Source organism: Salvelinus fontinalis, chromosome 12, assembly GCF_029448725.1.
Source record: "Salvelinus fontinalis isolate EN_2023a chromosome 12, ASM2944872v1, whole genome shotgun sequence".
NCBI classification, from domain to species: domain Eukaryota; kingdom Metazoa; phylum Chordata; class Actinopteri; order Salmoniformes; family Salmonidae; genus Salvelinus; species Salvelinus fontinalis.
Genome location: NC_074676.1, coordinates 37,372,364 through 37,395,625, shown reverse-complemented (window position 1 = coordinate 37,395,625; position 23,262 = coordinate 37,372,364). Strand labels below are relative to the sequence as shown.

General features: G+C 43.8%; 1 protein-coding gene across 1 annotated transcript; it reads left to right on the top strand.

Annotated features, from left to right (window-relative positions):
* Window positions 1-1,515: 1,515 nt before the first annotated feature.
* On the top strand, window positions 1,516-5,264 carry LOC129867314 (sphingosine 1-phosphate receptor 4-like). The gene is made up of 2 exons (XM_055940633.1): window positions 1,516-1,592; window positions 2,367-5,264. The coding sequence occupies exon 2, from the start codon at window positions 2,552-2,554 to the stop codon at window positions 3,755-3,757; it is 1,206 nt and encodes a 401-aa protein (XP_055796608.1). The 5' UTR covers window positions 1,516-1,592; window positions 2,367-2,551; the 3' UTR covers window positions 3,758-5,264.
* Window positions 5,265-23,262: the final 17,998 nt, after the last annotated feature.

The window sequence follows — 23,262 nt, the reverse complement described above, 5'->3', positions numbered from 1 at the left end:
CTTTGCCAAGATAATCCATCCCCCTGACAGGTGTGTTATATCAAGAAGCTGATTAAACAGCACGATCATTACACATGTGCACCTTGTACTGTGAACAACAATTGGCCACTATAAAATGTGCAGTTTTGTCACACAACACAAGTTGTGAGTGAGTGTGCAGTTGGCATGCTGACTGCAGAATTGTCCACCAGAGCTGGTGCAAGAGAATTTAGAATGATTTTAATGGCTGATTTCCTTTTTTGAAATGTAACTCAGTAAAATCTTTGAAAGTGTTGCATGTTGTGTTTTTTGGTGTTTTTCTTGTGTATATCCTGATGCACCTACGGTATACTGTACATACAGTATATAACCCTCCCACTCCAGTATCCCTGCACATTGTAAACATGGTATTAGAACTGACCCTCAATATAGCTTATTTACTTACTTTCTTGTGTTCTTCTTTCTATTTCTTGTGCGTTTTTTGTTCTACTTGACTTTTTTATAATGTTTTATAGTACTACAGATATTGATTACTTTATTGTTGGGAAAGAGCAAGCAAGAAAGGCATTTCACTGTACTTGTGCATGTGACAATACAAACTTTAAACTTGTGGCCTCACTTTCCTTAAATGACTCACCATGAGTCAAGTTAAGCATGAGATTGCAGATGCGCTTCAGCTGGAACAAGTAGTTGATCTGAAGGAAGAAGTGTGCTTTAACGTTTATCACTGACAGCACCTTTTTTTAATCAGTAGTGATATTTGTCTTTACCGCGTGTGTGATGTTGACTTTGGTCAGTTATGGTAAGTGGTTGGGGCTCACCGGGTGGTAAGTAGGCCATTGTTGGCAGGACTGTGGTCTGTCACAGCTGGGTGAAGTGAGGTGTGAAACCATAGCTGTACATCTATAGTAGGGGAACCAAAGGGAGGGGCCCCGTTACACATCTGATCAGAAGGTTCCTGTTTTCTTCGTGTCAGGATAATTTTTTTCTTTCTGAGAAATATTGAGTAAAAACACTGGGTTGATGCCTTTCTAGTAGAAAAAGTATCTTGCAACATATCCTTGAAAACATCCTGCTCCAATCACTTCAACATTACATGTATTAGGAAAACACTGAACGGCCCTTCCCGTAATCATCATGGAGTAACTTGGGCAGTAGGATTAAAGTATTGCAGGGGTCAAAACATGGCTCAAGTGTTGGGAAAAGTGTTCACGTCATTGAGATTAAGTATGTGGAAAATTACAGCAAACAATCAACAAAACTGTATTGTGATGGCCTCATGGAAGTGTGGATTAGCCCATATCAAATGATCAATTCACACATTGATTGATGGCATCCATCTGAATGGTCACATTCTAAAGCATTTCACAATTAGTGTGTTTTCTCTTGAGCAGTGATGAAACAGCTCATCAGTGTCAATAACCTCTTGCATCGTGTGTGTGTGTGTGCATATATGTGTGTGTGTGTGTGTGTGTGTGTGTGTTGGTCCTTATGGGTGTGGTACCATAAGTTCCTTCCTCGTCTCTTCAATAGAGTAGTGCAGATGTGTTCTATCAGCCCACACAGGGGATGGCCTTCCACACAGCATCACTACCAACAGTATCTCTGCACATGTAAGTAACACATTAAGTAACAACTGTTTATTTTGTTAAAATCTAAATTATACACAACTTCTCTTCACTTCATGTGTTATTCATATGAAATTATACAATTAGATAGTGATTTTAGACGAGAAAAAAAACTTGGAATGGAGAACCAGGTGTATGGTTACATATATTACATATAACTGTAGCAATACATTTGCAAGGCATTTGTGGCCATGTAAGCTTTTGCTCACATGCAACAAATTCTAACACAAATTTAGCAAAAAAGGAAAAATCTTGGAATTTAAAGGGAAATTGTTTTATAAAATCAAAAAATTAAGAAAATAAATAAATATAATGTGGTACTCTTTATTTCACTCCAGAGTGGAACACGGTTTTTCAATTATCGCTAATAATAGGAATTTTGATATAGCAGTTTTACGACTTTCAAAGATGTTGACTTCACGTGCAGATTGAACTTAAATCCCCTTCCTGGCTGCAGCTGGCTGCTCCTCCCAGCTAACCACAGTGTGGTTTAAATGGTACAGAGAGGTTTAAATGGCCCTAACACATGCTAGTGGAGGCATGCAGTTTTACGAGGTCGGGTCAACTGACAAATTCTTATCTAATTTTCTGAAAATAGTTTTCCCCCAGCTTCTCACAATGAATTTATAAACTATGCAATATACCAACAAAATATATTATTTTCATTACCTTCAGTTCATGCGCTACAAACAGCTTGTACCTCATTATTATCGCTTATCACACATCTTTTCATATCAAATATCTCCCTGTGTTTGCTAGGTGGGTTGTGAGACAGCAGAGCTCCAGTGGAGAGAGTGTGTTAGCCTGAGTCGGGGCCCGGGGCCTACTGCAGGAGTTCTACACGCATCCAAGTCTTGCCTTATCCAGCCCAATCCAGCCATTTTCTGACCTGCCAAGCCCAGCCGAACCCAGCACAGCCCGATCAAGCTCTGCACAGCCCAGCCATGGATGCCCTGTCCTCCCTGAGCTCCTCAACCTCCTGCCCCTACCTGTACCTCTGGAGTAGCAACATCACCAACAACAGCAGTAGAAGCAGTATTAGCAACAATGTGATCCTGGAGCACTACAACCACACAGGGCGCCTGCAGCACCGCGCGCCCCGCCAAGGTGGCCTGAGCTTGGGAGCGTTCCTCTCCCTCTTCATCAGCATCCTCATCATCCTGGAGAACCTGCTGGTCCTGGTGGCCGTGCTCTCAAGGATCCGCAACAGCCACCGCTGGGTCTACGTGTGCATCGCCAACATCACCCTCAGCGACTTGCTGGCCGGGGCGGCCTACGTGGTCAACATCTGCATGTCTGGCAGCCAGACGTTCAGACTGAGCGCAGCTCTGTGGCTGTTCAGGGAAGGGGTGATGTTTGTGACCTTGGCTGCCTCTATCTTCAGCCTGCTGCTGATAGCAGTGGAGCGCTACACCACTATGATGAAGCCACTGCACCAGAAGTCAGCCAGGAAGACATGTCGTATCTACGTCCTGGTGGCGCTGTGCTGGATCCTGGCCTTCGCCATCGGCTTCCTCCCCCTGCTGGGATGGAACTGCGTGTGCAGCCTGGAGAGCTGCTCCACCCTGCTGCCGCTCTACTCCAAGAGCTACATCTTCTTCTCTCTGCTCATCTTCTCCCTCATCCTGCTGGCCATCGGCGTGCTCTACGGCGCCATCTACTGCCACGTGCGCAGCAGCGCCAAGGTGGGATCCCAGCGCAGCCGCAAGCGATCCCTGGGGCTCCTGAAGACGGTAATCTCCATCGTGGGTGTGTTCATCATGTGCTGGGGCCCTCTGTTCGCCCTGCTGCTCCTGGACTTTTTCTGTGTGTCGCGGCAGTGCGCGCCCCTCTTCAGTGCCGACTGGGTCATTGCTCTGGCCGTGCTCAACTCTGCTCTGAACCCTGTCATCTACGCCCTGGGTAGCACAGAGCTGAGGAAGGCCATCGCAGGGCTGCTGTGCTGCTGCTGCCTTAGGGCAGGCCTCTGTCACCCTGATGCCTTCGTGTCCAAGGAGACCAGCAGCACGGGGAGCACCAGGCATAGTAGCCTGAGGAACAGTTTCAATAAGGTCAGGAGTTTCAGTATCAGCCCCCCGCCTGCACCCAAGGCCCCCAAGAAGAGCCGCCTCAGCTCCACCACCAGCTGCCTGTCTGTGTCGAGCGGTTAGACCACAAAGGGCTGCCTGGGGCAGACGTAGATGTGAAAGAGAGCTCTCTTTGTGTGTGTCTGTGTGTGTCTGTGTGGGTCTGTGTGGGTCTGTGTGCGGGTGTTGGAATTTAGAGAAAGCCCGCTAGCACAAGGGTAGTAGAAACAGGGTAGTAGAACATGTATCTCATTTGCACAACTATGAAGATACAGCCTTGTTACAGCCTAGATACAAGCATGATACAGCCATGAAGAAACAGCCTAGATACAAGCATGATACAACTATGAAGATACAGCCTACATACAACCATGATGCAACATGATACAGCCATGATACAGCCATGATACAACTTTAAAGATACAGCCATGATACAACCATGATACAGCCTTGATACAGCCTTGATACAACTATGAAGATACAGCCTTGATACAGCCACAATACAACCATGATACAGCTTTGATACAAGGCTAACGGTTTTCTCTGTTATTAGTTTTGTAATTTTTTTGCCTTGACATCAGATCAGGACCTGGCACATGCTGATTAAAGTTTATTTCATGTTATGCATTACAAAAAAAAATGTAAAGAGTTGTTTAAGATTTCTTAAAGAAGAAGCATTATAGAAGCTTTATTTTGTTTCACTGTTTGAGACTCAAAACAGATTACCTGTTTCTGTCATTTAGGTCTATATGCTGTGTGCACTTTTTCAGTGCTTTCATTCTACTACTAGAAATGAGATTTAAAAATCTATTTTTGTCTTTAGATCTTTTTGAGAATACAATAAGATTTATACATAGATACAAAGACATACACTAAATGACCAAAAGTATGTGGACACCTGCTCGCAATGCCGACGCTTGCCATTGCGCGTGGTGATCTTAGGCTTTTCTGCAGCTGCTCGACCATGGAAACCCATTTCATGAAGCTCCCGATAAACAGTTATTGTGCTGACATTGCTTTCAGAGGCAGTTTGGAACTCGTAGTGAGGTATTGCAACCAAGGACAGACGATTTTTAAACGCTACGCGCTTCAACACTCTTCGGCCCTATTCTGTGTACTTGTGTGGCCTACCACTTAGCGGCTGAGCCGTTGTTGCTCTTAGAAATTTCCACTTCACAATAACAGCACTTTATAGTTGACCGGGGCAGCTCCAACAGGGCAGAAATTTGGTGAATTGACTTGTTGGAAAGGTGGCATCCTTTGACAGTACCACATTGAAAGTCACTGAGCTCTTCAGTAAGGCCATGCTACTGTCAATGTTTGTCTATGGAGATTGCATGGCTGTGTGCTTGATTTTATACACCTGTCAGGAACGGGTGTGGCTGAAATAGCCAAATCCACTCATTTGAAGGCGTGTCCACATACTTTTGTATATATAGTGTATGTATTGTACAAAACTGTAGAGTTTTATTCATTTTTTTGATGGTCACAGTACATTTTATTTCAAAAAAGTTTTTCATTGTAAGAATATACATTTGTTGAAGGCTTTACTATTGCTGTTACTGTGTAGGAGGATGATATTGCTATTATCTTGAAAATGTAAAATGTATAAATAAATGTTTTTAAATAATATAATATCTGTCTTGTTGTTGTACTGATTTACTACATGGTCAAATTAAATAAACACTTCACTCCCATAAGCAATTACCACCATCTACCCCAGGGTGGAGACATGTTATCAGGGGCTTGTGTGAACTGTGAAGATGTTGCTTCACATCCAACAGCAGGTTTCATCAGTGCTGCTTGTATTTACAGATTAACTAACCATACTGTACAGTTCCTATGCAGGTGGTGAACCTCCTCACACCTAACAATCACAGTGAAATGTAAATTACATTTCAGGAATTAGCAACAGTACTCGGGCTCTATGAGAACATTCCAGAAGACAGTGGGGAAGGAAGATGGAGGTGAGGTGATTTTAGCTGAGCTCAGGAAATGGTGGGGGATGGAGGATAGTCGTCATAAATCATAGCTGACCGATCACTCGGCTGACAAAGCTACAGAGGTTCGCCGGTCAGAGGTTCTGAAAAGAATGGCTATGGGAACTGTGATGCAGGGGTGCATCTCAATAGTCTAAACCAGTGTTTCTCAAACATCTCCTTGGGGACCCCCAGACGTTTACCATTTTGTTCTAGCCCTGAACTAGCTCACCTGATTGACCTCAAAAGCTTGATGATTAGTTGACAAGTTGAATCAGGTATCCTAGATCTGGAAAATTGCTTTTACCTGACAAGTTATTTTACACCAGTGCTAATGAAGTAAGGGGAAGGGTGCTTAAAAAAGGAAACCAGTTTAGAGTATTGAGAGGGTTTGGCGACCACACAGGCATGCCTGTTTGTGACGTCGCTGAGCTGCTCGGGCTCGCCCGTGGCTGTGGGAACTGGGAGGGAAATGTGGTGTGAGGTGAGAGAGGAAAAAAACTTGCCCTTTGTCTACCATGCAGGTGATTGATGTGCTACACACACACACACACACACACACACACACACACACACACACACACACACACACACACACACACACACACACACACAGGAAGTGGAGGAATAATTAAATTGTAGAAATAAACCATGCGTAACCATCATGGTTGAATATTGATTGCGAAATGGGTTATCCAAAGAATATCTTTTTTTTTTTAATTTTAAGGTATAGTATTTTGCTGTAAAATGGCTTGCATAAGTCTGTCAGTTGCGAGTCAAAGTGACTACAGAGGCCTCTAGCAGAAGTCAGTGCAGTAAAATACACTGCATTGTGGCCTTTTGTCTCTTTACTGTTTTTGTTGTTGTTATATTGTTGAAGTTAACAAGTGGTTGCAAGTGTTGCTATACGTCTTCACACAAAGTCCTGCACTTTTGCAGTAAAGGTAAGATAAGCCTTTCATTTCGGGTCCTGGCGTGTCTCCAGCTTCAGTGCCTGATGAAAAAGAAAACAAATTCCAGGCTTTATTAGCAGAGGGCTTAGCCGTTTGTTGTATCATATTTGACACGTCAAGGGCTGATACGTAGACCGCCGCTCTCTCTCGCCCACAACAGACCCTTTCTCTGCTCTAATTGAGGTGTGTTGGGTTAATGTGGTTGCGTGCAGACGTGGCCGTACGCTCTTTAATTACCCAGCGATTTGCCTCCAGGTGTGCTAACGACATTACGACAGGCCCTGAAACACTCCAGCTGGCTTCTCTTTCCTTTCCTCTCCTCCTTCTCTCTTTTCCTGCTCACAGTTCACGAACCTGCTGTTCTGCTAGCTACCTTAGTGAGATATACAATGGCTTATTTTCTAGACTGTAAATGAGGAACGAGGACAACATGTAAACATGCCATTACAGGAGGTGGATGTGGAAATATTTGTATTTTTCTCCCTGGCTCTGGCAGCCATCTTAAGTGGGTAAATGGGATTTGACTGTGGTGAAACAGGGAGGGAACCAAACAGAAGCACTGAGAAGAGAAGCTTGAAGGTGTCACGGAGGTCACTGGTTATCTTTTTTTTATTTTTTTTTACCTTTATTTTACTAGGCAAGTCAGTTAAGAACAAATTCTTATTTACAATGACGGCCAACCCCGGCCAAACCCGGATGACGCTGGGTCAATTGTGCGCCGCCCTATGGAACTCCCAATCACGGCTGGATGCGATTCAGCCTGGATTCAAACCAGGGACTGTAGTGATGCCTCTTGCACTGAGATGCAGTGCCTTAGACTGCTGCGCCATTCGGGAGCCCTGAGTATCTGTTCTTTTTCAGTGTTTCGGATGGATGATTTCATAAACTAGCGAGCTGACAATATTGTAGGTGCCTCCAAAGACCTCAAAGTGGTTCAGAGAACGAATGTCATGAATTTGGCGTTTAGCGTTCATACTTCAGGCTCACGTATTTATCCATTACTAAAGGCAATGTAAGTAGTGAGTGTTGTGGATACTATCACACCCAATCAATCACAACACAATAATTTACTTTCCAATTGACAATGGGTCATTGATATCATTGACATCATGCTCCTGCCAGCACAGAGAACAAAGCAAGGGAAGGGCATAGCTGTGTAGTCACAGCTTGTCCACACAGTGCATTATTTGCATTTTATAAACTGGGTGGTTCGAGCTCTGAATGCTGATTGGCTGAAAGTTGTGGTATATCAGACCTTATACCATAGGTAGGACAAAACATTTATTTTCACTGCTCTAATTACGTTGGTTACCAGTTTAATAAGGCACCTCAGGTGTATCACAGTAGTTGAGACACTACAGACCCGAGTTTGATCCCAGGCTGTGTTACAGCTGGCCCTGACCAAAGGGGTAAAAGTAAAAAAGAAAAAGGCACCTCAGGTGTTTGTGGTATATTGCCAATATACCATGGCTAGGGGCTGTATCCAGGTACTCCGCGTTGCGTCATGTGAAAGAACAGCCCTTAGCTGTGTTATATTGGCCATACACCACACCCCCTCGGGCCTTATTGCTTAATTACACAATTTCTTGAATTTGTCTGTTGCACCTGACCATGGAATCTTAGCTTGCGGATTTTGAGTAATTTTGGTTAATTATACTCAGTTGTAATTGTGTTGTAACACACACACACACATACGAGCTGGCCTCTGAGAAGCTGAGGAATGTAACGGGCTTCCTCCTTCTCCTCATCCGAAGAGGAGTAGCAGGGATTTGACCAAAATGCAGCGGGTTGTGAATACATAATGATTTAATAAACAAAAACAGAAGAACACGACGAACACTTGAATAATTACAAAACAAATAAACGAATGTAGACAGACCTGGACACGAACTTACATACAACGTGAAGAACGCATGAACCAGGAAAACAGACTACATAAAACGCACTAACTAACAAAAACCGGAACAGTCCCGTGTGGCATAACATACAGACACTGACACAGGAGACAATCACCCACAAACAAACAGTGAGAACAACCTACCTTAATATGACTCTCAATTAGAGAAAAACGCAAAACACCTGCCTCTAATTAAGAGCCATACCAGGCAACCCAAAACCAACATAGAAACAGAAAACATAGACTGCCCACCCAAAACTCACGCCCTGACCAATAAACACAACCAAACAACAGAAAACAGGTCAGGAACGTGACAAGGAAGAAAAAAACATCTGGAGAAGACAAGAGACCATGAGAGCACAAAGGAGATGTACTGAAGTCTTCAACTCAGCTGTTTCCTTCTTTTTTACCAGTTTCAGATCTGTCATCGCTCCAGTCTGGCTTGCAGATCAGAAGATGAAGGGAGGGAGGACAAGACAGAGGTTATGTAGGACCAAGAATTTTGTGACGTGTACATCTCTATCATGATGTGTACATCTCTATCATGATGTGTACATCTATATTAGATGATATACAGTATAAGGACACGGATATGACACAATCTGATGAAATTCCAACAGCTGCTCCCTTCAAGACGTGCGCATATGAACTCAATAAAAAATGTCTAGGAAATTCGGTCAAAGTATAATTTCTGCATGACTTCATACCGAATACTTTTTCAAAGAGTGGTCTTTTATGCACTGAGAGTTGGATTTCAGCAAGGCCGTGACCTGAGGCTGGGAGGACCGGCAGGCAGTAGCCCCAATTCCGTGGTTTTTCTCCCAGCTTGTCATTTACACGCTATGAGGCAGAGTGGACTGGAGCTTGAATTTGTTGCACAGCTGGCACTGCTCAGCCTAAGCCAATTACCCAGCCCGCACGCTGCCACGGCCAGGATCACAAGGACACTGATTAAATAGTGGAGGGGGCAACAAAAACGAATCAAGCCAAATAGAGCAGCCACATCACAAATCTGGTCAGCCTTTGAGGAGAACAATAAACGGACTTTGGCATTGCTATGGAAACTGAAATAGGAGATGTAGGGAGAGCTGAGTCTTTGGTCTGGATAAGCCATTTAGGACTGTGCGTGTATAGGAGGGCTGGAGAGTATGTATTGTCATATTTATGATTCTAGTGTGGGTTGTAGGCAGCCCACTGGATGGAACAAGTGTAATCCTGGTGGGTATTTGAACCTGTGACCTTCTGTAATTACCTGGAAAACCCTTTGGGTTCCTTTTAAAGGTCCAATGCAGCCGTTTTTATCTGAATATCAACTCATTTCTGGGTAACAATAAAGTACCTTACAGTAATTGTTTTCTACCTCAAATACTCCAGTATCCCTGCACATTGTAAATTTACCCTGTATTTAGCTTCCTCTCATTTTTATCTTGTTTTTTATATTAAATACTGCACTGTTGGATAAGGCATGCAAGTTAACTGGGAGATGTCTGAATGGGGAGGGAAAACGGACAATTAGCTGTTATTGGCAGAGAGGTTTGGAACTCTTTCTTATTGGTCTATTAAAACTTCTTAGGGATAGCCCCCTTTTTTTCAATTTTCGCCTAAAATGACATACCCAAATCTAACTTCCTGTAGCTCAGGCCCCGAGGCAAGGATATGCATATTCTTGGTACATTTTGAAAGGAAACACTTTGAAGTCTGTGGAAATGTGAATTGAATGTAGAAGAATATAACACAATAGATCTGGTAGAAGAAAATACAAAGAAATAACCAACCACTTTCTTATTTTTTCTACCACCATCTTTGAAATGCAACAGAAAGGTCCCAGTACTATCCATCACTCTGGTTGTAATTCAGATGGTGTCCACAAGATGGCAGCAATGTATGTGCAAAGTTCCAGAGTGATAACTTGAAGTATGAGCAAACTACATGACATTTAGTGTGAAGTCACCCAGGTACATTTGGGAAAATCGTGAAGGCGATATTTACATTACATTTTTCTGCAAGAATATTGTCAAATCTCTATACTTGAACTTTGATTCAGCTTTTCCAGTATTAGTAGCCATATTGTAAGTTCAACACTTACAAAACATCCAGTTTTCATAACTTCATAACTCTCCATATTCTTGTAATTTTTGTCCAAAAGGAAAAGGCTTGCTGTTGCACAAGGTTAGCAGCAAAGGTTTGCGACTGATACAGAGTATCTGCCGCATACTCCCGTAAAGCCCAGCTCATTGGCTATCTAGCTAGCTTTGTTTGACCCCAATTGGTGCTTATTTGACAAAGTTACAGTCAATCAAGTGAAGACCGCCTGCGTCATCGGCTCGCCAGGAAGGCGTCGCTCTCTGACCAAATTTGGTGTCCTATAGGATATACTACACTCCTCATGATATAGTGAAGTCTGGTTACGTTCTAGGATCTCTGAGGAATTAATACAAACGTGATTTTACTGGTTGAAACAACGTTTAGGTTTAGATTTTCACAGATTCCTTTCTTTGCAAATTGAACGAGTGGAAATACAAAATCGATCGTGCATGCAATTGATCGTGCATGCTGGACCTTTTTAGGATATGAAAAAGGATTTTATCTAACAAAACAACAATTCATTTTATCTCTGGGACCCTTTGGATGATAAATCAGAGCAAGATTTCAGAATGTAAGTACACATTTCACCTTCAGAGGTGAATTTATCAAACATATTGCAGTGAAAAAGGTGTTTTGTTGTTAGGAGCTCTCCTCAAACAATAGCATGGCATTTTTTCACAGTAATAGCTACTGTAAATTGGACAGTGTAGTTCTATTAACAAGAATTTAAGATTTCAGACGATATAAGACACTTATATGTACCGACATTTGTTGTTTCTCTAAAATCTGCCATCGTGACACACGGCGCTGCATGATTTACAACTGTCCCGCCTATTACCGCCCAGTGATGTCACCAGGCAGGCCAAAACTCCATCCCATCAAAATAGGCTGAAATTTTAGGCGGTATTTTCCAAAGCTCTTACACTAAAAGGACATTATCACCATTTTCACAATTTCACAGTATTATTCCAACCTCATTGTGTGGAAATATACACTGAGCAATATGAACGCACTATGCAACAATTTCAATTGTTTACAGAGTTACAATTCATATAAGGAAATGGTTTGCAAAAAGATTTTCGATGTACCGATTCCACGGCACATGATTTATGAACTGATACACAAAATGACGCCGGATTCAAAACAGAGTTTTTCAATTTGAATTATTATACAAAATTCTTGCAACTAAGAGAATGTTATATATATGGGGGAGACAACCACCCCGGCGGTGCAGATGTTGCTATGAAGAGACATAAACATTAGATCATTTGTTTTGGTACTGTCCATTTGTAGCTTGTTTTTGGTTGCAGGTTCAGGAATGGCTGAAGAATTGCAACATTTACCTAGCCATAACTCTGCAAATAGCACTGCTGGGTGATTTGAAAAGTCATAGTCAATTGATCAATAATATAATAATACTCTTAGCAAATAAATGTTCTTTAAATTTACAATCTGTAGAAACTATGAGAATAGAAAGGTTCAGAACTTTTGTGAAACATCACAGCACAGTGGAAAAATATATGTTCAATAGAAATCAAAACTTGATGGTGTTCAGTGTTCAGAGATAGATGGGAGGGGTTTAGTGGAGCTGAAGGATGGGACTAAAAACAAACAAAAGATAACTAATGTAAAATATACTGTGTCTGTAAATCAAATTTTATTGGTCACATACACATGGTTAGCAGACATTAATGCGAGTGTAGCGAAATGCTTGTGCTTCTAATTCCGACAGTGCAGTAATATCTAACAAGTAATCTAACAATATCCCAACAACTACCTAGTACACACAAATCTAAAGAGGTGAATGAGAATATGTACATGTAAATATATGGCCGAGCGATGGCCGAGCGGCATAGGCAAGGTGCAATAGATGGTATAAAATACAGTATATACATGTGATATGAGTAATGTAAGATATGTAAACATTATTAAAGTGGCATTATTTAAAGTGACTAGTGATCCATTTATTAAAGTGTCCAGTGATTGGGTCTCAATGTAGGCAGCAGCCTTTCTGAGTTAGTGATTGCTGTTTAACAGTCTGATGGCCTTGAAATAGAAGCTGTTTTTCAGTCTCTCAGTCCCAGCTTTGATGCACCTGTACTGACCTCGCCTTCTGAATGGTAGCGGTGTGAACAGGCAGTGGCTCGGATGGTTGTTGTCCTTGATTATCTTTTTGGCCTTCCTGTGACATCGGGTGCTGTAGGTCTCATGGAGGCTAGGTAGTTTGCCCCCGGTGATACGTTGTGCAGACCGGACCACCCTCTGGAGAGCCCTGCGGTTGAGGGCGGTGCAGTTGCCGTACCTGTGATACAGCCTGACAGGAGGCTTTCGATTGTGCATCTGTAAAAGTTTGTCGGGGTTTTAAGTGACAACACACATTTCTTCAGCCTCCTGAGGTTGAAGAGGCGCTGTTGTGCCTTCTTCACCACACTATCTGTATGGTGTGGACCATTTAAGTTTGTCTGTGATGTGTACGCCGAGGAACTTAAAACTTTCCAACCATCTGTCCCTTAGATGTGGATGGGGGGTGATCCCTCTGCTGTTTCCTCAAGTCCACGATTATCTCCTTTGTTTTGTTGATGTTGAGTGAGAGGTTGTTTTCCTGACACCACTCTCCGAGTGCCCTCACCTCCTCTCTGTAGGCTGTCTCGTCGTTGTTGGTAATCGTCTGCAAACTTGACGATTGAGTTGGAGGCGTGCAAGGCCACACTGTTGTGGGTGAACAGGGAGTACAGGAGGGGGCTGAGCACGCACCCTTGTGGGGCCCCAGTGTTGAGGGTCAGCAAAGTGGAGATGTTGTTTCCTACCTTCACCACCTGGGGGCGGCCCGTCAGAATGTCCATGACCCAATTGCACAGGGCGGGGTTGAGACCCAGGGCCTCCAGCTTGATGATGAGCTTGGAGGGTACTATGGTGTTGAATGCTGAGCTGTAAAATGTATATAGTATGTATAAGCTGGAGGTAGAAGCCTAAGTGTTGTTGTCCATTAGTTTACTCCAATTAGGGGAGGGGTGGTAGGGTTAGGGAAAAATAATAGGGAAAAATAATAAAGGAAAATATATTTAAAATATATATAAATAATATATACTGTACATAAAAAAAATATAGGGGATTGGAAATTACGCAGACAATTACATTGATAGAAGCCACATCTATCTACAATATTAAAGCTGATCTACCCCCCCCCCCCCCCCCCCAAAAAAAATAATATCTGGTGTGACCACCATTTGCCTCATGCAGTGTGTGTTTGTTGTCTGTATCTTTTGCTTGGGGCACTCATTCTCAACGTTGATATCAGCAAACCACTCACCCACACGATGCCATACACGGTTGTCTGCAATCTGCTCGGTACAGTTGAAACCAGGATTCATCCGAGAAGAGCACATTTCTCCCGCATGCCAGTGGCAATCGAAAGTGAGCATTTGCCCACTGAAGTCGGTTACGATGCCGATCTGCAGTCAGTTCAAGACCCCTGTGAGGACGACGAGCACGCAGATGAGCTTCCCTGAGACGGTTTCTTACAGTTTGTACAGAAATTCTTTGGTTGTGCAAACCCACCGTTTTATCAGCTGTCCGGGTGGCTGGTCTCAGACGATGCCGCAGGGGAAGAAGCTGGATGTGGAGGTCCTAGTATGGCATGGTTACACATGACCTGCAGTTGTGAGGCCGGTTGGACGTTCTGACAAATTCTCTAAAATTACGTTGGAGGAGGTGTATGGGGACAAAACTGCACATTTTAGAGTGGGCTTTTATTGTTCCCAGCACAAGGTGTTTAATCAGCTTCTTGATATGCCACACCTGTCAGGTGGATGGATTATCTTGGAAAAGGAGAAATGCTTACTAAAAGGGATGTAAATAAATTTGTGGACAAAATTTGATAGAAATTAGGTTTTTGTGTGTATGGGAAATAAAGCTCACAAAACCTGGGACCAACACTTTACATGCGTTTATATTTTTGATCAGTATATACAACATTTAGAAAAATCATGTTTTTGACTGAACTGGGCCTTTAAGACATTTTTATATACCTTGTAAATCACATAGATGCAAGAGTAAACATGGGGAACCTTCAAACAAATAAATAATAGAACAGATATTGTATGAAGTCGTAATTGTTTTATTCATGGGTTTTGTGGTAGGATTACACAAGATTTACAGGAAAAGTGGTGACTCACAGAACAGCATGAAAGAAATACCTGTGATAACAAAAGAAACCAAGCATGTCTCAGAGTTAAGAAACCACAAATAAGACATTTTAAGTAGTAGATCAACGTTAATCTCCTGTCTGATGGATTAGACTCGATTTATCCCATAATAGATGAAGAAAAAAAGATCCATAGCATTTGATTAATATTACTTTGGAACAATGTCCCGAGGACAAGATTCCAGCAGTCCTTTCATATTACAAAACTGGATCTCATTCAGGTAATCTCTTCAAGGTTAAAAATAATTGCAAAAGATTCAAGAGGTGGCAAATGTCATCTACAACGCACACCTTGTTGGATGAGCTGAGATGTATTGTATAGTTAATGAACCTCTTTTATCCTATGGTAACAAACTCTTAAGATGAAGAATGTTTCCAAGTCCTGATTTATAATGTGCTACATTATCTCTGTGGCAGGGGAACATAAAGTAACATAGCAGACATTCCCAATCAGCTGAAAATGAGGCTTTCTAGGGTAACATCAATTACATAGACATAGAAGAAATTTCACTTGGATTACCTCACAATGAAATTCAGTTCCCTTTCAGTCGATCACTCTGTATAATATATTATGGGGAGTCAAAGACCAATCCTATTCACCTGAAGCAAACTGAAATGATGCCCAAAGTGTCAAATTCCTGACCGGTTTTCAGTTTTTTTATATGTGTTTGACGGTCAGGGCGTGAGTTTGGGTGGGTGGTCTATGTTATGTGTTTCTATGTTTGTATAAGGGTGACCTGATATAGCTCTCAATTAGAGGCAGGTGGTTTTCATTTCCTCTGATTGGAATCACGCTCAGGAGGCCTTGGCTCGGACCAGTTCGTATGACCACGGCTCTGGCTAAGTTCAACTTCCATTCGGCGTTGGGCTGACTTTGTGAGGAAGATTGGTGATTGGAGTTGATATGGGTGTCATCTCAGCTGAGTTAGGCTCATTTCGGTTTCTCTGACAATGTTCAGAGTCTGGATTCCATGGAATGATATACTATCCCTGATTGGTTCTGGAGGGATTTCAGAGTGTAAATTGGATGATATCAGACCGGGGCAGCCTAAAGTCCCGGCTTTGGATTTGACGGGGGAGAGTGAACCATTGGTGGTGAATGTGCCCTTGATGGTGCTTAAGGTATTTACCTCCTGTGCCGGCAGCTGTGAAATGTTGCTTACTCATGTTTAAATATTTTGCTGATGAGTGGCACGTTATTTGGCTCCAGAGTCTAGCAAGGTGGCTAATCCAAGCATGGGTGTCCCCAAACGCATTGTGGGCCAGGTATCAGAACGCATAGTTCCTACCCCACGTTCAGACACACGATTGTCAAGAGTGATGGATATGAAAACAGCTTGACAGAAAATCTAAATTATCCCAGTTCTCAGGGTAGCACTCTGCCCCTTGAGATACTGTATGGAAGACTGGCAGCGTGCTCCATCCAGTGGCGGGCATGTGCAGTCACCATGGGTGATGAGGACGGAAACGAGGGTGTACAGTCAGCAGTTCGCTGTGAATCCTCCTCCTTTTCGTGGCGTCATTACTTCGTCGGTCCCCGAGGTCCTAGCACCTGCCTGGAGAGAGGAAATCTCCTTCAAAAGCAGGTTATTCGGGTGGTCCCTGTGTCAGAAGTACAGAGCGGTTGGTATAGCCGGTACTTCTTAGTTCCCAAGAGCGATGGAACGTTGTGTCCCATCCTGACCTTGCATGTTTTAAACATGCACCTCAAGGTTGCGAGTTCAAAATACTCACACTTCGCCGGCTATTGCAGTCATTGCGTGTCCCAGCGATTGGTTCACGTCCATAGATCTTAAGGATGCATATTTTCATGTGTTATACATCCTCCCCATCTCACTATCGCCCACACCTTTTTTATGGTGGTTCAGGTGGCTTTGGCACCGGTGCGGTGCCAGGGGATAAGAGTATTGGCTTATCTGGACATTTGGCTGGTCGTAGTGGCGTCGAGGGAAAACTTGGAGCTCCACACTTCCATGCTGGTTTCCCATATTCAGTAGCTGGGATTCATCTTAAATCACAGAAAAAGTTGTGCATTCAGTTTCTGGGTCTAGTTCTGGACTCGGTTCTGAATCATGCGTTTTTGTCCCAACAGAGGAGGGTCGTATTCCAGCTCTGTCTGGCACGGTTTCAGCTGGGGCACTTGGTGCCTTTTCGCTTGTGCCTGCGGTTATTGGGTCTGATGACAGCTTTGGTCCCTCTGGGACTTCAATTGATGTGTCTCTTTCAGTGCTGGTTGATTGCTACGTGTCTGGATGCATCTCGCTCAAGAAATCCCTGTCGTGCCTTTGGGCCTTGACTCCTTGGAGAGACCCGCAACTGCTGTTGCAGGGGGTTCTCATGGGCCAGGTAGTGTACCACAGGGTGATCACAACAGACTCATCCTTACTGAGAGGGGTAACGCTGCGTGTGGGTTACTCAGAAAGAGGGATTTGGTCAACAGCGCAAAGGGCGCTGCATATCAATTACCTAGAGCTACTGACTGTTTTGCTAGCGCTGAGGCGTTTCTTTCCCATGTTGGAGGGCCAGCATGTGTTGGTAAGGTCCGACGGTGATGGAGTACATCAACAGACAGGGATTGACTCAGTCTCACTCTCTCCTAAATCTGGCCCTTTATCTGCTCTTATGGAGCACTGCGCATTTCCTGTCGCTCAGGTCGACGTATCTTCCCAGATCTGTTAACCTGGGTGTGGATCTACTTTCTAGGAGGGGTCCTATCTCTACGGTGTGGAGACTGCATCCCTCAGTGGTGGCCCAGATATGGGACCAGTACGGCAGGGCTGACGTAGACTTTACACATCGTGAGAAAACAAACATTGTCGTCTGTTGTTCTTAATAAGGGATCTGGGCACTCTGTTGGGAACTAGTGCTTTGGCATATCAATAGCCTCTAACCCTGCTCTATGCATTCCTCCGGTGGACCTGATTCAAGTCACTGTGGAGAAAGTCCATCAGGAGTCTCTGTTCCCGAAGAGCATCCGCCTGTTGGGCGGGGACCTGTGGGAAATTCTGTGCCATTGGGATCTATTGTCCCACGGAAGGATTTGGCATCCATGACCATAGATATGGGATCTGTGGGTTTGGCCCCTGAAAGGTGGAATTTGATGGCTAGGGGTTTATCCTCAAACCTGATTACGACTATGCAGTCGACGCGTGCCACTTATATGTACACAAACCTCTTGTAGAGGGTGCACGCGTCGACTGTATAGTCGTAATCAGGTTTGAGGATAAACCCCTAGCCACCAAACCCTCAGATCCCATATTTATGGTTTGAGGGTGGATGTCAAGGTGAGGGAGTTTCTCCTTTTCAGAGCTCTTTGGTGGACATTTTGATGTTCTTGCAAGAGCTATTTGAGCAGGTCTATATGTCAGCCATTTCAACATGTCAGGTAGCGATGGATGGCTCTACCCTGGGTTCTCATCCTCTGGTGGTGCGGTTCCTGAAAGACGTGTGTAGGCTTGGATCGGGGTCTAAGCCTATGGCAAAGACCTGGGATTTGGCGTTGGTCCTGGATACTCTGTATAAGCCTCTGTTTGAACCATTGGAGTCTGTGGACGTGGAGGTCCTTTCCTACAAGACTGCCCTGCTCATGGCCTATGTCTCAGCCATTGGGGATCTTCCTCAAGTATATTCTACAGTATTGACTCCAAAGTGAGGTTACGTCCTAATGCAGTTTGCTCCCAAGGTTATGCCTATATCTTACAGGTTCTGGCATTCGAACTTTCCCTTTCTCACCTCCTCCATTTGCTTCCAGTGAACAACGCAGGTTGCATGGCCTATGTCTGGTGTGCGCTTTACGCACGTATATGTATAGGACCAAGGATATCCGCGTTGTGACCAGCTTTTTGTCTGTTTCGCTAATCCAACTCTGGGTAGGGCGCTTTTTAAACAGCGTCTTTCTCATTGGATTGTGGAGGCTCCCTGGCCTGTGACAACAAAGGACAAGGGTTGCCTAGTGGTGTGCAAGCTCACTCTACTAGGGGTGTGGCGGCTTCTTGGGTAGTGTTTAGGTGTATGATGATTGGTGATGTCTGTGGTGTAGCGAGTTGGGGTTCCCCACATACCTTTGTGAGGTTTTATTGCTTGGATGTAACTGCTCCCTGTGGCTCATGTTGTTCTTATGGCTGATGTAGTGTTTGTGAAATGGCTAGCTAGTTAGCGGGGTGCGCGCTAATAGCTTTTCAATCAGTGACGTCACTAGCTCTGAGACATTGAAGTAGTTGTTTCCCTCGCTCTGCAAGGGCCGAGGCTTTGTGGAACGATAGGTAACAATGCTTCATGGGAGGCAGTTGTTGATGTGTTCAGAGCGTCCCTGGTTTGAGCCCAGGTTAGGGCAAGGAGAGAGACGGAAGCAACACTGTATCACTGGGTCTGGGAGTGCATGTTAGTCAGCGTGCAGATTTCACATGTATCCGTATTACCACAGTTTCCCTGTGAGTTTGAGCCTTGGGCTGCCGTGGCAGCGTGCGAGTACACCGTTTCCAGGATACTGCAGGTTTCCTGTGGGTTCTGCTATGCAGAACGTGTGTACGCTTTACCAAGTCCCGACAGGTGTTCTGTTGTTTTGTAGATCTGACATTTCAGGCTCATATGGTAAGAATTGTTCTTGGAATAGTTGTGTCTTTTTTTTTCTTTTTTTCTTTCACCTTTATTTAACCAGGTAGGCTAGTTGAGAACAAGTTCTCATTTGCAACTGCGACCTGGCCAAGATAAAGCATAGCAATTCGACACATACAACAACACATGGAATATGTTACACATGGAATAAACAAAACATACAGTCAATAATACAGTAGAAAAATAAGTCTATATACAATGTGAGCAAATGAGGTGAGATAAGGTAGGTAAAGGCAAAAAAAAAAGAAGAAAAAAAGGCCATGGTGGCGAGGTAAATACAATATAGCAAGTCAAACACTGGAATGGTAGATTTGCAGTGGAAGAATGTGCAAAGTAGAAATAGAAATAATGGCGTGCAAAGGAGCAAAATAAATAAATGAATACAGTAGGGGAAGAGGTAGTTGTTTGGGCTAAATTATAGATAGGCTATGTACATGTGCAGTAATCTGTGAGCTGCTCTGACAGCTGGTGCTTAAAGCAAGTAAGGGAGATAAATGTTTCCAGCTTCAGAGATTTTTGCAGTTTGTTCCAGTCATTGGCAGCAGAGAACTGGAAGGAAAGACGACCAAAGGAGGAATTGGCTTTGGGGGTGACTAGTGAGATATACCTGCTGGAGCACGTGCTACGAGTGGGTGCTGCTATGGTGACCAGTGAGCTGAGATAAGGCGGGGCTTTACCTAGCAGAGACTTGTAGATAACCCGTAGCCAGTGGGTTTGGCGACGAGTATGAAGCGAGGGCCAACCAACGAGAGTGTACAGTTCGCAATGGTGTGTAGTGTAAGGGGCTTTGGTGAAAAAACGGATGGCACTGTCATAGACTGCATCCAGTTTGTTGAGTAGAGTGTTGGAGGCTATTTTATAGATGACATCACTGAAGTCGAGGATCGGTAGGATGGTCAGTTTTAAGAGGGTATGTTTGGCAGCATGAGTGAAGGATGCTTTGTTGCGATATAGGAAGCCAATTCTAGATTTAATTTTGGATTGGAGATGCTTAATGTGAGTCTGGAAGGAGAGTTTACAGTCTAACCAGACACCTGCTGGACGGGCGAACAGGTGCGAGCAGTGATCGGTTGAATAGCATGCATTTAGTTTTACTTGTGTTTAAGAGCAGTTGGAGGTCACGGAAGGAGAGTTGTATGGCATTGAAACTCGTCTGGAGGTTAGTTAACACAGTGTCCAAAGAGGGGCCAGAAGTATACAGAATGGTGTCGTCTGCGTAGAGGTGTATCAGAGAATCACCAGCAGCAAGAGCAACATCATTGATGTATACAGAGAAGAGAGTCAGCCCGAGAATTGAACCCTGTGGTACCACCATAGAGACTGCCAGAGGTCCGGACAACAGGCCCTCCGATTTGACACACTGAACTCTATCAGAGAAGTAGTTGGTAAACCAGGCGAGGCAATGATTTGAGAAATCAAGGCTGTCGAGTCTGCCAATAAGAATGTGGTGATTGACAGAGTCGAAAGCTTCGGCCAGGTCGATGAATACGGCTGCGCAGTAATGTCTCTTATCGATGACGGTTGTGATGTCGTTTAGGACCTTGAGCGTGGCGGAGGTGCACCCATGACCAGCTCTGAAACCAGATTGCATAGCGGAGAAGGTACGGTGGGATTCGAAATGGTCGGTGATCTGTTAACTTGGCTTTCGAAGACCTTAGAAAGACAGGGTAGGATAGATATAGGTCTGTAGCAGTTTGGGTCTAGAGTGTCACCCCCTTTGAAGAGGGGGATGACCGCGGCAGCTTTTCAATCTTTGGGAATCTCAGACGATACGAAAGAGAGGTTGAACAGGCTAGTAATAGGGGTTGCAACCATTTCGGCAGATAATTTTAGAAAGAGAGGGTCCAGATGTCTAGCCCCGCTAATTTGTAGGGGTCCAGATTTTGCAGCTCTTTCAGAACATCAGCTATCTGGATTTGGGTGAAGGAGAAATGGTGGGGGCTTTGGCGGGTTGCTGTGGAGGGTGCCGGGCAGTTGACCGGGGTAGGGGTAGCCAGGTGGAAAGCATGGCCAGCCGTAGAGAAATGCTTATTGAAATTCTCAATTATAGTGGATTTATCGGTGGTGACAGTGATTCCTAGCCTCAGAGCAGTGGGCAGCTGGGAGGAGGTGCTCTTATTCTCCATGGACTTGACAGTGTCCCAGAACTTTTTTGAGGTTGTACCACAGGATGCAAATTTCTGTTTGAAAAAGCTAGCCTTAGCTTTCCTAACTGGCTGTGTATATTGGTTCCTAACTTCCCTGAAAAGTTGCATATCACGGGGGCTATTCGATGCTAATGCAGAACGCCACAGGATGTTTTTGTGCTGGTCAAGGGCAGACAGGTCTGGAGTGAACCAAGGACTATATCTATTCCTAGTTCTACATTTTTTGAATGGGGCATGCTTATTTAAGATGGTGAGGAAGGCACTTTTGAAGAATAGCCAGGCATCATCATGAGGTCAATGTCATTCCAGGATACCCCGGCCAGGTCGATTAGAAAGGCCTGCTCGCAGAAGTGTTTTAGGGAGCATTTGACAGTGATGAGGGGTGGTCATTTGGTCGCAGACCCATTATGGATGCGGGCAATGAGGCAGTGGTCGCTGAGATCTTGATTGAAAACAGCAGAGGTGTATATGGAGGGCGAGTTAGTTAGGATGACATCTATGAGGGTGCCCGTGTTTACGAATTTGGAGTTGTACCTGGTAGGTTCATTGATAATTTGTGTGAGATTGAGGGCATCAAGCTTAGATTGTTGGATTGCCGGGGTGTTAACCTGTTATGGCTGCACGCTGAATATTGAAAAAACTGGAAAATGTGTGCACATTTTCAAACGGCCTCCTAAGAAACTTTTTATTTTCCAATATGCATATATTTACTACTGTTGGATAGATAACAGTCTGTAGTTTCTAAAAGGGTTTGAATTGTTTCTCTAAGTCGAACAGAAATATTTTTACAGCCATTTTCCCAGCCGAATTGAGTTTCCCAAAATGCGATGTGTCTCTTTAAGACCTTCTCTATAAAAGGCCATTTGACTTGGGACCATAGGGACACGTCAGAGGCGTACGTCAGACTGTAATGCGGAAGTGAGAATTGAAAGGAGTCGAATATCTCGTCCCTGGACTGAATAACAGAACTTCTTGTGAGACCTGCGCAGTTAAAATAAAAATCCGGGCGCGAAGGATAATTTGATCTCGGCTTCTGGAACAAGGTAGATAACGTTGAATATGATGCCTGACTACGATATTATTTGCTACATGTCACAAAATCATCCTAAAGTATGTTTTTTCAATATACTTTAATTATATTATTGCAATTTATTCTGGACTTTAGATGTGAAACGACGGAAGAATTTTTTGAAGAAACGCTTTCTGGCGCAGCAATGCTACCGTGCTAGCTAACCAAAGAGGGAAATCATTCGTTCTGGAACCCAACTAAAGACTCTACTGGACATTGGACCCCGTTACAACATTCTGATGGAGTACCAAGAAAGATAAGACCCAATTTGGGATGCTTTTTCATATATATGTCGAACTGTTGAATGCTAACTCTGCTAACTATGCTAGGCTAGCGCTTGACTAGAATCAATGCTGCCTTATGCTAGCTTATGATGTTAGCTAATATAACGATATATTGTGTTTTCGCTGTAAAACACTTCAAAAATCGGAAATGTTGTCTGTATTCACAAGATATCTGTCTTTCATTAGTTATCCACCATATGTTTTTCTGAAATGTTTTATGAGGTGTAATTAGTAGCCGACGTTGGTGTATGTATTTTCTCTGGCTACTCCCGGCTGGATTCAGACTGTAGCTATGTATTAGCATTTTTGGGTAGCATCAATGTAAAACAGATTTATAGCTAAAATATGCACTTTTTA

What these genes read in the sequence shown, in the direction of transcription:
- LOC129867314 (XM_055940633.1), top strand. Translation starts at nt 2,552, where the DNA reads ATGGATGCCCTGTCCTCCCTGAGCTCCTCAACCTCCTGCCCCTACCTG.